This window comes from Sus scrofa, chromosome 3 (assembly GCF_054392235.1).
Source record: "Sus scrofa isolate SSC_HxYL_T2T_F1_AM1 chromosome 3, Sscrofa_HxYL_maternal_Yorkshire_Landrace_v2.0, whole genome shotgun sequence".
Classification (NCBI taxonomy): domain Eukaryota; kingdom Metazoa; phylum Chordata; class Mammalia; order Artiodactyla; family Suidae; genus Sus; species Sus scrofa.
In genome coordinates this window covers 102520099-102534014 of record NC_139385.1, presented here as the reverse complement: position 1 = coordinate 102534014, position 13916 = coordinate 102520099, and the positions used below count along the sequence as shown (strand labels likewise).

At 38.1% G+C, this 13916-nt stretch overlaps 1 protein-coding gene across 50 annotated transcripts in view; it reads right to left on the bottom strand.

Moving 5' to 3' along the window:
- The window catches only part of NRXN1 (neurexin 1), a 1114648-nt gene that overhangs the window by 567649 nt on the left and 533083 nt on the right, over positions 1–13916 (bottom strand). For all 50 annotated transcript variants that reach the window (XM_021088237.2, XM_085019302.1, XM_085019323.1 and 47 more), the window contains one exon: positions 7734–7856. In XM_021088237.2, coding sequence (XP_020943896.1) covers positions 7734–7856 — 123 coding nt within the window. The remainder of the gene's footprint in view (positions 1–7733; positions 7857–13916) is intronic.

Here is a 13916-nt window from a genome sequence, read left to right as displayed (position 1 = left end):
GCTATTTCATGTTGGGCCCTGCTCTGAGATGGGTTAAATTTTTGCTGCAAACAAAATGACCCCCCCTCCCCAGCCTTAGATCCATTTTTTAATTCCCTCAAAGTTACTGAGAGTTACTGAGTGTGTGGTATAAAATATGTATGAGTCAGGTGCTGTATTAGGCAATTAAGGAATAATGTTGAGAGGAACAGACTTGGCTTTTGTTTTGACAATATTTGCAGTCTACTGGGGGAAGGCGGACAAAACCAGTTTTGATGAACTGAGTTTGATGAACAGGGTGTTGTGTTGGTAAGTACAGACCAGGGGCCATGCCTGAGCTGATCTTTAAGTTAAATTTGAAAGACTGACAAAAGAAAAAGCAATGCTAAGAACTGGAGAATAGGAATGGGGAGGTGGGTTTCAAGAAGGAAAAGCAGATAAGCGGAGGCTCTCAGGGGAGTAAGAGCTAGAAAGTGTGGCTGGAGAGTCATAATCAAGTAAGGCTAGTGCTCAGAGATGGGAAAAAGGGCCAGGGGTCAGATACCAGTGCCTCCTGGTTAGATTAAGAGATGTTGAGGGGTTTTAAGCAGACATAAGCCGTGTGTGTGTGTGTGTGTGTGTGTGTGTGTGTGTGTGTGTGTGTATTTAACCGATGTGGATGTAACATTGGAGACAATCTGAGTACAGTGTTTATAGAAGAAATGGGAAAGACAGACAATATAAGCTAATTTTGCCGATATCATACGTAGGATTTACTAATAATGCACAGAATGTTGGAGAAGAGGAGAGTAATGATGATGCCCACCTTCAGGTTTGAGTACCTGGAAGTACAGTGAGTAGCGCCCAATGGAGGGCACACACACATTAGCATATACACACATATAAAACACACAATTCCAGATTCTTTAGACTAAGTGATATGTTGAAACCCAAGGACTCCCCGCCTGGGGATCCATAAAGAGTGTAGAATCCTTTCTCATTTGAGTCCCGGGGACTCTATCCCTCCCTGGGCTTCTCTGCTGGCAACTGCTTACCCCCATCAGCCCAGGCGAGTTACACTCATTCCAAGAATGGCCTGAGTATGCACCGTCCTGAAGTCAACAAATACTTGACTCAACAGTATATATAACTGTGACTTAAAGCTTGAAGTCAAATGTAGGATTTTGTGGAAAGAGTCTCCAGTGCTTTCCTTTAATTTTTTTTTCCTGTTCAGTGATTTCAGACTTGCTGTGAAACTTAATAAGAAATCCCTATAGCTGTCCTGATTCACGGCTCGCTTCAAACGGCCTCTAGAGTGTTTGAAAAAGTCCCATTCTAAACTGAAGCCTCAAAGGCAAGGTTCCAGTGCTATCTTTGGAAACCTTTTCTATGCTATGTAACCCATGCTGACTTTTTATTCTTCAGAACTGTTGATTTTCATGAGATCTTTGACAAAACATAATTTCCCAAATACAAATTACCCTGATGAAAACTCACCAAGGTAAATTATTGTGAAAAACAGAACCAAAACATTGTCTTTAGCTCTGAACAGAAGGATGCTGAGAGCTGGAGGATGGAAAGAGATGGCTGGGGTATTGGGGGATAATGTGTAATTTGGGTGAATCACCAGTGTTGTTTGGTTTATATCCCCATTCAGCTTTAAACTCTGAGAATAAGAAAGTTGGTTTCCAGAAGTGAAAATTTTTTCAGCTCCTGAAATACAGTGGATACAATGTAATTTCTGCTTTAAGACCTTGGCAGTTTTGTGAAAGAGTAAGTGGTGGGCTAATTTACTGAAATGCTAGTTTATATTTTGATCTTCCTCCAGTTATGTGAAACTAGCCAAGTCCCTTGTAGAACTTTGCCTCAAAGGCTTTTTCTTGGCAGAAAATGAAAGACAACTTTCTGGAAAATGGTGCCTTTTTTGATCTTTTGAAGGCCTGGTTTGCAAAGTGTTGCAGAAAGGATAAAGAAGTGAGCTGAATGCATTTGAGGGCTGAACTAGATGAGGAGATACCACTGACTAGGAGAGAGATGAATATTGGTGAAACATAGGTGCGCTAACTACCAGCATCCTGCTCTCCCAGGCCTAAGGTCAGGGATTTGGAGAGACTCCATGAGATTAACGTAGGTGGCCTGAACCATAGCTCTTAGGCTGCAGGAGCCTGCAAAGACCCCCTGCCTAACTCAGGACAGCAGCAACAGGGTCCTTACCATTCAAAGGATAAACTTAGAGAGCTGTCTTTTAGGTGAGGACCAGTGCAGACAGAAGTCAACAGGAGCGTCTGCATGATCCAGGGTGTAGGTGGGAGTGGGGGCCACATGATTATGATTAAATATCCTGTCAACCCAGAAGAAAGGCCTAAGGTCTGATTTACATTGATATAAAGACAATTAATAAATGTGCTATTTCTTGCACACCTGAGTTGGTAGACTAAAACTCATATTATAATTTTAAAAATACCTTCTGGAAAAAATATGCTAAACAAATGTATTTGCCTTCAAAGTTGGCAATTTTAAAAGAGTGTCTCTTTCCTTAAACCCCACCAATAGCCTACAAATTCCTAATGAAGTCTTATGGGCCAGAGTTTCCAATATCAGCAGGTCAAGGGGAAAGGGGTGATTTCACCATGAAGAGACAGTCCATGTTCAGGAGCAGAAGTGTGGACACATGTGACATTAACTTAGGAGTGATTCCCCAACAGAGCCAATTCTGAGTGTTGCTTAGAACCCATCATTTATTTGTTCCTACATCTATAAGCAAACTACATCCATATCTATTAATTCTACTTCCTAACATGATTGCTGCTGGGAGATAAATGCACAACCATTTCAGGAAACAAAGGAAGGATGTATTCACTGGGAATTGAAGAAGGCAACTTAACTAATGTAAATATAACTATTCATGTAGAACTTTGGTAGGAATCTATGTAATTCAAAAGATGTATCTTAAATTTTAACAAAAATTAGACAGCTATTCATTTAGAGAACATATCTGGAATTTTCTGTTACAATAATCATTTTCACACCCTGTTCATAATTTTTTGTTGTTGTTGTTGTTGTTGCTTTTTAAGGCTGCATGTGTAGCATATGGAAATTCCCAGGCTGGGGGTTGAATCAGAGCTGCAGCTGCCAGCCTACAACACAGCCACAGCAATGCCAGATCCAAATCACGTCTGTGACCTACATCACAGGTCACGGCAATGCCAGATCCTTAAACCACTAATCAAGGCCAGAGATCAAACCCATGTGCTTATGGATACTAGTTGTGTTTACTACCACTGTGCCACCGCAGAACTCCTAGTTGGTTTATTTCTTGTGATGGTATGGGAAATTTAAGCAATTCTGAAGCTATTGCAGATGTATTACTGGATTAGGCAAATGAGAGAATGACATCACTAGGAGGCAAGATCCACTTTGGAAAAAGGGATATGAAAACATGGAATAGGAGAAGTCAAGAAACAATGCTGTAGATATGAAGGTACATGTTTTCTAAAATATGTGTGTATGTATGTTCATGTGAACATGAAATTTACATGTATGTATATATGTGGAGAGGCACGTTAAGATATATATATATATATACATACATACACACACACACACATTTTTTTTCAGTCATATGTGTATACACTTGAGTATATTTCCTATCTTAGTCTCCTGAAGGGGTCATAGAGCAGACTCTCCAGTAGCACAGAGCATGCCAACCACCTAGATCTGGGTCTATCACATCATTTTCCACTAAGTGGAAAAGTAAATGGCCAATTCCAGGGCTGGGGTGTGGTAGGTAAAAGTTGTGCCTGAAATATCCTGTTATGCCGGGAAGTGAGCAAGTGCTAAAAAAAAAAAAAAAAAAAAAAAAAAAAAAATTGTTGGTCTGGGGGCATGTCATAGGATCACAGAGACCAACTTTGTGGGATTAACACTGGCTCAAATGGGGATGTTTTGAGCACCAAAATAATTAAGTAGAGTAATTATAAAGTATTTGAAAATGCTGAAACTTGTGGGTCCATACCAATAAGAAAGGAAGGAAAAAAAGAAGGAAGGAAAGAAGGAAGGAAGGGGAGAAGGGGGATGGGAGAGAGGAAAGGACTGAAGGAAACAGGGAGGAAAAGGGAAAGAAAAGAAAAGCAAAAGACAGAAAGAGCTCTTGTTCACAGTAGAATACAAAGTGCTGACTATAAATGTGGAAAGAGTGATGGAGTTTGAAAATAATTACTATGTCAACGACTGGATCAGGCAAAATCTTCAATGTATGATAATTTAGGGCAAATTTTCTGTGAAGCAGTGGGTATTTTTATTATCTTAATATGTCTCTCCACAGACATTGTATTAGTTGTAAAGGAGGAAAACATACTGGACAACACATGGACCAAGTGTTCAAATAGTGAGTCAAGGACATGGACGTCCTTTGCCTCCAGATGGGATATTGTAAGAAGACCACACCATCAACATTGTGGTATTTCATCCAAGAATGTAAAACCTGCATTCAGTCATGATGCAAGATCAGATAAGCATCAAGAGTGACTCTGCAATGATAAAAGGTGGAAAGAGTATATATTTCTAAAGTATCAATGTCATGAAAAACAAAGACAGCTATGGAAATGTTTTAGATTAAAGGAGGCTAAAGAGATATGAAAACTAAATGCTATGTCTGACCTTAGAAGACATGCTCTCCAGAAGGTTAAAATGCTACACAAGACAACATTGGGTCAACTGTCAAAACAGGACTATGGATGAGAGAACAGAGGATAAAATATACTGTCACTAGATGTTTTTAACTCTGTTATGCAAATGAATATCAGTATTTTTAGAAAATGGAAACTGCAGTATTTAGAGTGGAGGGCTATTAAGTATGTAACCTATCCTCAATCAATTAAGAAAAAAAATGAGAGAAAGAGAATGAAAATATCAAAGCAGGAGTTTCTGCTGTGGTGCAGCGGGTTAGGATCCTGCATTGTCTCTGCAGCAACGTAGCAGGTTCAGCTTGGATTTGATACCTGGCCTGAGAACTTCCATTGCTCTGCTTTCAGGGAAAAAGAAAAAAGAAAAAAAAAAAAGTCAAAGCAAAGTAAAAGTATACTTTTACTTTTAATCAAAAAGTACTTTTTTGTAAAGTATACTTTTAAAGTATGCTTTTACTTTTAGTAAGGGTATACTTTCACCAAAGTTCTCTGTACTTTTTTACTTTTTTATGGCTATACATGCAGCATATGAAAGTTCCCAGGCTAGGAGTCAAATCGGAGCTACAGCTGCTGGCCTACACCACAGCCACAGCAATATGGGATCTGAGCCATGTCTGTGACCTACCCCACAGCTCATGGAAACACCAGATCCTTAATCCACTGTTAGGCAAGGGATTGAACTCGCATCCTCACGGACACCAGTGGAATTCACTATCGCTGAGCCATGATGGGAACTCCTGTACTTTTTTTACTTTTGACATTTTTTTGGTAAATCTGAAATTATTTCTAAAGAAGACTTAAAAAATACGTTACACCAGTCTTTTGTTTCTATACTTCCTTTATCCAGTGTAGTTCAGGACTTAACTATTTGACATCCTGAAACATCTAGTACACTGATCATTTTGCTCAAAAAGTAGTCTCTCAGTTTATCATCAAGCTTAAATGAGTCACTTTCAACTGCCTGAAAGCCCATGAAACATCAACTCTTTGAAGCACTGACCTATTGGCCCTCAAAGGTCATTCTGTCCACATCAACCACCCTATGGTGACAAACCTTTTCTGTCTCCTGAACATTAGTCTGCCTAACCCCATCCAAGCCATTCTCCCCTGTGTGGCATGCTCTCCCACATAATTTTATCATCCGCATTATCCTTTCTTTATAGCCTAGTTCAGATATTATCTATTGCTTTAAGCCATTCCTGAAACCATTAAGCTCTTCTGAAGCCAAGAACATGAATTATTTATTCAGCCATTTAGTATATCTTATGCTATGCTAGATGATCAGTTATCATGTGATTTTGATATGTGTGTATGTATTATCCTCATAAAATCATGTTATGTCTGGGAAAGTACTCCATCATAGAGTCACATATATATTAGGATATTAATGAATATAAATAAATGAACCACAAGGCAAAAAGAAACCAAATTTAAAAAAGTGAACAAATAAGAAAATTTAAAAATAAACCTAGGATCTCTCTCAGTTCTGGTAACATGGCATTTCAAAGAAACATAAGTCATTTAACATTTCTGAACCTCAGGTTCCTCATCTATGAAATGAGAATACAGATATCCTATCTACTTCATAGGGCTTTGTGGGATTTGAGATATATTTAAGTGATTAAAGATGTCCTACTGTGATTCTCCCACATCTGTGTGTCCTTCACAGTTATTTCTTCATACTTGCTTGTATAGGGATCTTGAACTCTAATTGTTAATTTCTACCCCTTTTGATAAAATCCTGATTATCCAAACAATGGATGCTAATCTACAGAAACAATTAATTCCTCTTTGGTCAACTGGTCTTGACCAAAACTAGCTGGACTTCAACTGACACTCCTGCCAACCCCTATAAAAACCCTGGCTCCCTTGCCTAAGTCTACACAATTTCTTTAGAGCCTTCTCACATTTGGCAGTTTTGAAAAACAGCTTATGTTAGGGGCTCTCTGGTTGATTTTCTTCCTTGGAGAATAAAATGATGTAACATAGCAGTGGTTTTTAAATGCCAATCCAGAGACCATCTGCACTAGAGTCCTTTGGAGAAATTTTAAGAAAAGAAAAATTAATGGGCTCTTTCCATACTTTCTATGGTGTCAGGCCAAACTGATCCTTTTAAAACTCTTCAAACCATCCTGAAACAAGGTTGCCCCCACATATACAAAAAAAAAAAAAGTTTTGGAAAGCCATAACAAGCTAATGAAAATACAAGACAGGAAGAGATCTATGAGTTGGTCGTTTGCTTCATTTGAACCCAGGAATGATCCTCTTAAAAGTTAAAACCTCGTGCATGATATTTCCACACTGATACAATTACCTGATCTCTGAGTATGGAAACCCCCTTTGAGACCAAATGTAGAACAGACATTGCTCTGCTGCCTAAGGACCACCTTGTGCCTTGTACTCAAATAATTAACAGGGAGATGTTCTCTAAAAAAGAACACGAAGCTAAGATCCCAGTGGGTCATGTACTTGAAGTTATTTTCAGCAGAGAGAATAAAGGTGCTCCGATTCCTTTTTCATTCAGTTTCTCTGTGTCTCCAGGGTGGACCTTTATGTGACTCACCTCGGTTAGGAATCTACAAATCAGGGATTGAACTTGACATTCTTAACATTAGAGAATAACCAATGGAGCTAACTGGCCCCAAATGATCTATTATAACTTAAAACAAAATGCAGCTCACCTGACAGAATGCCAGGATATCTATCAATTTACCCAGAAGCTAAAAAGTATAACTTGCTGCATTCATTGCCTAAATATATAAGAAACAAAGAAACCACATAGAAATTGGCATCCAAACAGTAACTTCAATATTTTATGAAGCCCTAAGATATTTATCAAGCCATAAAATTAAAATATTATAACTTCTTGAATTATTAAATGCAAAAGAACATGACAAAAAAGTGTTGCTCATTTGAGAGGAGAAACACTTAACAATGCTGCTTATTAAATGTAATTGTTGCTGGAAGAACTGGAATAAGAAATGAACTGCATCTAACAGCTTCAAGTCATTCATTTGGTTTTCAAAGTCATCTGCAAGAAATGGGGGCTTCTGAAGCTTCAGCAAAAGCAAAGGGGACAGGGGGTTTTACCTGTCATGGCCTGTTGATCATCCACCGTTAACTTTAAACTTTTTCCTCGGCGAACCACACGCACTGTGTGCCATTCGTTATCATTGAGGTTATAGCCGGCAAAAAGGGTCTCGGGACCTTTGCCTGTAGAATATGCCAAACAGTCATTATGGACACTCAGAATCAGTCAAGCAAATGAACCTCACAGAGAGTGAGAGAAAAAGACAAAGAAAGGGGGGAGGCAAGGGAGATGAAGGAGAGAGAAGAGAGAAAAAGGAAAAAAAGAGGAGAGAGAGAAAGGAGACAAGAGGAGAGATTGGCTGGATCAGTTCTCAAGCCCATTAGAGTCATAGCAAGCAAAGAAAATGACAAGTTAACAGACATCCAGTGTGACACTTTAAGAAGACTCTTTAACATTGTGCATTGATTGAAGACAAACAAATATACCTGTTGTCATAAATAGGCACAGCCAATACAGCCTTGGGAAGCTTCCCAAAGTTACCACATGTCCCCCCCAAGAAGTTCTCTGATTTGGCACTTATCACCTTCTTGCTAATGAAGTAGCTAGCACTTCATGAAACTTCTGACCTTGGAGAGAGATCTGACCACAGCTCATTAGCTAATCATTTTCAGTGAAGGGCACCTGGCTGGTTAGACTCTGGCGGGGAGGCCACTTTGGGTACTAGACTGAGTGATGGCTGCTCTTCACTCTTACATCACATACCTCCAATGTTAACCAAGTTCTTAAATTTATGGAATGTTGTGTCTAAGAATAAGGCCTAGTGGAGGCACGGAAAGTGGGTTCAGGAAAAAGTACTGACTTTTGGGAAGTAAACTGAAGCAGCACACTGCCAATAAAGGGCCCAGTGTTGAGTGGGAGGGAAAACAATGAAATTAAGCAGCAGAGGGAAGTGATTGCCAGGTAAAGGACGAAAAGAAGGAGGGTAAGAAATATAACTAACTGGGAAAGTAGCCGCAAGTGAATGTATACAAACCTGTGCAAGTTGAATTTGAATTGGCTTAAAACAGATTATTTCAGAAAGCATTTTGGGGAAATTATGAAATGACAAAGTTAGACAAATGTCCCTCTTCCACTTACAAACAAACCAAGGGAAAAATAACTTCTAATGTAAGTGGAAAATTTTAATTAAAAAATAGGCACTGCTAGGGGAGTTCTCGTGGTGGTATAGAGTTAGGATTCAGGGCTTTCCCTTCTGTGGCCTAGGTTCAATCCCTGGTCTGGGAACCGAGGTCCTATATCAAGCTGATACATGCCATGGCAAAAAAAAAAAAAAAAAAAAAAAAAAAAAAAAAAAAATTAAATTAAACAAGCACTGCTAATAATCTACTCTTACAATTCATTAAAAAAATGAATATTTTTTCCTGCTCTTTTTTTTTTTTTTAAGGGCCATACCTATGGCACATGTAAGTTTCCAGGCTAGGGGTCAAATCGGAGCTGCACCTGCCAGCCTACACCACAGCCACTGCAATGTGGTAGCTGAGGCACATCTGCAATCTACACCACAGCTCTCAGTAATGCCAGATTCTTAAACCACTGAGCAAAGCCAGAATTCAAACCTGCATCCTCATGGATACAAGTCGGATTCATTACTGCTAAACCACAACGGAAACTCCAATAATGAAATTATTTAATGACACATTTTTTGAGAGATGTATTTCACCACACTTTCTAGGTATTTAAATTTTTGATATGCTAAAATAGTTAAAGACATGACATCGAGTTGAGTTCCATGACTTTCAACTAACTCAAGATCAGAGTGAGGTTTATAATTTCTTCAACCAAATTTAAACAACCAAACGTTTGGCCAATGTCCAAGGATCATAGGACGATGTATGAAAAGGCCAAGGGGAAGGAGAGAAAAAAGGAGGAAGAAATATAAATAAATAAAGGAACAAAGCACTAGAAAAAAATCTCAGTCACCCATCAAAACATAGATCATTGTTTGCTTTCAATACAGCAGGCTATCCAGTCCCCTGATTTCTTTCTTAGAATTTTATTGATGATACCAATTATATCTTCCTTGGTTGGGGTTTCTCTGAGGCTTAAACCAAGCCAGTGACACAAGCTAAAATTTACAGGATGAATGGCCTCCTGTCTTTAAACAGAACCATCATTAAGATTAGAAATCATCTCTTTTTGTTTCTTTAGAGAAGTTAAATTACATCTGGATACATGAATAAAAATGAGTCTAGATAGAACTGTTTGGGGAGATTGATCACTAAATAACTAGAGGAAGCCTGTTAGTTCAACAACTGCAAAAATGCTTTGAGACCAAATGTTGAAAGCAAGTTCCAGGATCAAAGGAACTCTTTCTAGTTTCAACAGTGAAGAAAGAAGTGTTTAAAAACTGCAGAATCTTAGCATCCTACCAGCAGCTAGGGCCATTCTTAGTTTTGATCTTTGAAAAGAGTATATATCATTTTAAGCTATTTTTATAGGGCAGATCTTTTTTTTTCTTAGAAATGTGTGCTTTTGAAGCAGCTTCGCTCCCCTTCTCTTAATTTAAAAGTGTCTTGTCAAGAAAAAGAAGCATAAGGATGATATCATCATTATACCACATTCTGGGCTTGATCTTGCAGTAAAATCACAATGCTTCATCTATGAAACAACTATTTCCATAACAACAGGCAGAAAATCCAATTAAAAATAACCCTTTGGTGTATAAAAATCTCTGTGGACCAACTTCAAGCTCCTTTCTTGCATTATTAAAAATGTGAAGAGATTGATTTTAGAAGACAGGTTTTTTTTTTTTAAAAAAAAATGCACTTATTATTCTCAGTTCAAAACAATGTTGTCAATGCAACATGATGTGTAATGGAGAGTGCACTGGACAGGGAATTAAGAATTGTGGCTGTTCCTTAACTTGCTACTGAGAGTTGGGGGTTGGTAAATGCACCAGACACTTCATTTATTATTTCATCTTTATATTATCATCATTTTTTAGATGTAGAACCAAATACCCAAAAAGCTAAAATGACCTGTCCCAAGGTCACACAGCTAAAAATGTGATAGAAATGCATTCCATCCTAGATCTGACCTACTCAAGGTCTATACATTTTCCCCTGCATTATACTGCCTCCCAGCTAACGTCACCTTTAGCTAGCAACTTTACTACTTAGTGTCCCTGCCTCTAAAAGAAGGGGCTGTAAAAGTTGTTCTTTGTCATGATTTTTAGCTTGTTCTACAGAATGATCACAATGTTAGGAATTCTTACACACTTTCTGCATAAGTCATGGTGAGATCTCAAAACAATACCCTGTACTTTTACCTAGAGATACTGAAATGGGCTGGTACTAAAAGCATGATATAGGTCAATTTGGTACTGGACTCATCCATAGTCAGCAGTTTGCTAAAACACGTAGCTTCTTGTGATCTTACCACCTCTACTTACAAAGTGAGGAGATGGTCTAGAGAATCTCTACAATGCCTTTGAGAGCTCACATTCTCAAGGATATTTTAAAACATACGGAATTGGTAAAGGAAGCTGGTTTAAACTGTAAAAAATTAAATTTTGAATTTGAGTTATTTGTCCCCTTGTCAAAATTTTCAAGACAAAATTACAGCCATTCAAGCCATTAATTATCTGAATTCCTTTTGAGATAACTTTCTCCCATGGGATTGTCAAAATATGTCTCACTGGTACTAACATCTTTCTCCCAGCATTAATGTGAGTGTTATGGACTGAATGTTCACACGTTGAAAGCCCAACCCCCTGATGTGATACTATGTGGACTGGGACATTGTGAGGCGATTAGGCCTAGATGAAGTCATGTGGGTGGAGTACCTATGACAGGATTCAGACTCTCATAAGAACAAGAAGAGACATTGGAGTTCTTTTTCTCCATCACATGAGGACATAGAGAGAAGGTGGCCATCTCCAGGCCAGGGAGAGAGCTCTCACCTTGAAGCCAAATCGGCCAGAAACTTGACTTTGGACTTCTCAGAAATGTCTATTGTTTAAGCCACCCAGCCCATGGCATTTTGCCAGAACAGTCCAAGAAGACTAAGATATTGAGCACTATTTAAAACATTTTAAAGAAAGCCCACAACATTGTTTCTATTTCAAAGACAATTACCCCTTCTGTTTTGTAGGGTTTTATCACCTACATGTAATTTTACACTTGATTCTTACCATATTATTTAAGCCACTGAGATATATTATTTTTTAGTTAAAAAAGCAGATTTAGAAAAGTTGAGGGTATTATTATAAGTCTCAGGGGCAGCAAGGAGTGAAATTAAGACTGAGATCTTGAGGTCTTCCATGTCCATTCTAGTGTCCTTCCCATAGCCTCCTCTAGTGATCTGCAGATAGTAAAACAGAGGCACAGTGGGGCTGAATGACCATAGTTAATAAGTCATTCAGCTTGACAGGTTAATGCTATTTTAAAGGATTATAGAACTAGAAGAGACACGAGACATGTAGAAGTTCACTGAGCCATCCACAAACAAACAACCTGAGCAGTTAGATGAGGTTTCCAAGGCCACAATTATTTAAGAGCAGAGTCTAGGTCTCCAGACCATCTGTCTAGTGAACTTTCTTTAAATTATCCTGCCCGTGATATTATGTGGAGCTAGATTGAAACTTCTTGAAGAACATCAAGATCTGAGCCTATGATTTGGCCCATGCCTGCTATTTGTTTCGCATCAAAGGTAAAAGCCAGGCAAGAATAAATACAACTTAGTAATAGTGTCAGTTCTTTTCAACAGAATTTATGCTATGGGATAAGTGCCCTCTAGTCACTGATATTCACTGGGTTTTCTGGTGACTCTATAGCCAAAATTTATTAATAGCAGATGGAAGTAGACAAAGTAAACATCTAAGTTTTCCTCAGTCTAGTCCAAGATGAGGAAACCTACCAACGTATTATCTGAATCCCTTTTGAGATTTCTTTTTTCTTTTGGGATATCAAAACATGTTTCATGATACTAATGTGTATGAAGTCACAACCTACCAGTGTATGAGTTGGGGTGTCTCTTAAGATTTTACCTCCAAGACAGGTTAGAGAAAATCCCAGCTTGAGGCATAGAACAGAGAAAAAAGAGTGTGTATTTGGGGAAAGAGTGTGGAGATCAGTAGTTAGCCAAACAAATACTTCTTTGAAATCTACCATTTTTACAAAGTCTTTATATAACCACTAAGAGATACATTTAATAAAAGATGACAGCTGTTTTGCTGCAAGACTATAAACTATGTTATTTACTTCACACCTTCATTTTTACTATGGGAAGGAATGGCAGGGAAAATTGGGTTGTGTCTCTAGGTCTGCCATCCACTAATTATGTCACCTTCAGTAAGTAGTTTATCTTTGTTCCTCATATTTTTATCTGCAAAAGAAGGATTCTTGATAAGATCATGTCAAAAATCCTCACCTATAGATAACTTTAAAATTCCTTCATTCTTGGAAGAAAGCTCCCTATACTATTTTCCAACCTTTGGCTACATTAAAGAGTGCAATATTATCATGAAGTTCTCTAAGTTTCTTAGATTTTCATTATCATAATTGTTAAATCCCTCATCTTTATTTTGATATGCATAGGCAGAGGGCAGAGTAAACTGCAAAGAGTTATTCTGGACCTAGAATTACTAATCTTCAAATAAAACTAGTAGGACATTATTGCTTTATGCTGGGAATGTGTTTATTAATTTACGTAGTCAAATTTTGAGGGGGAGAACTGTGTTTTTGTCATTTTGGCCTCCCTCACAGAATACAGCATCAAAGAATCAATAAATGATTAGGCAGAAGCAGGAAATACAGCATTCTTTATACCAAATATCCCTGCTTTATGGACTAGTTCACTTAGGAAACTAAATAAATAGAAGGTTATGGAGTAAAATAATTAATCAGTCTTTAAGGAACCCTTTTTTTTAAGCTATAGGAATTGTTCTCTGCCCTATTAAAAGAATCAGATCAAACCTGGGAAGCGTTGGGGACTCTGACCCAGTATACCTGTAAGCTTGCCTTACTCAGAACAAACGTAGTTGAGCATTGTAGAAAGAAAACACACACACACACACACACACACACACACACACACACAAACTAGGGCAACAGTTTTATTACTATTTTTTAAAGCAGTGGAATTATTTTTTTTTCCACCTGTAATCTTGCATGAGGAATATAAAAATCACATAAAGGGGAGGTTGCTTTGCCGGTAAAAAAGCAGGCTAACTTGTCTCCTGA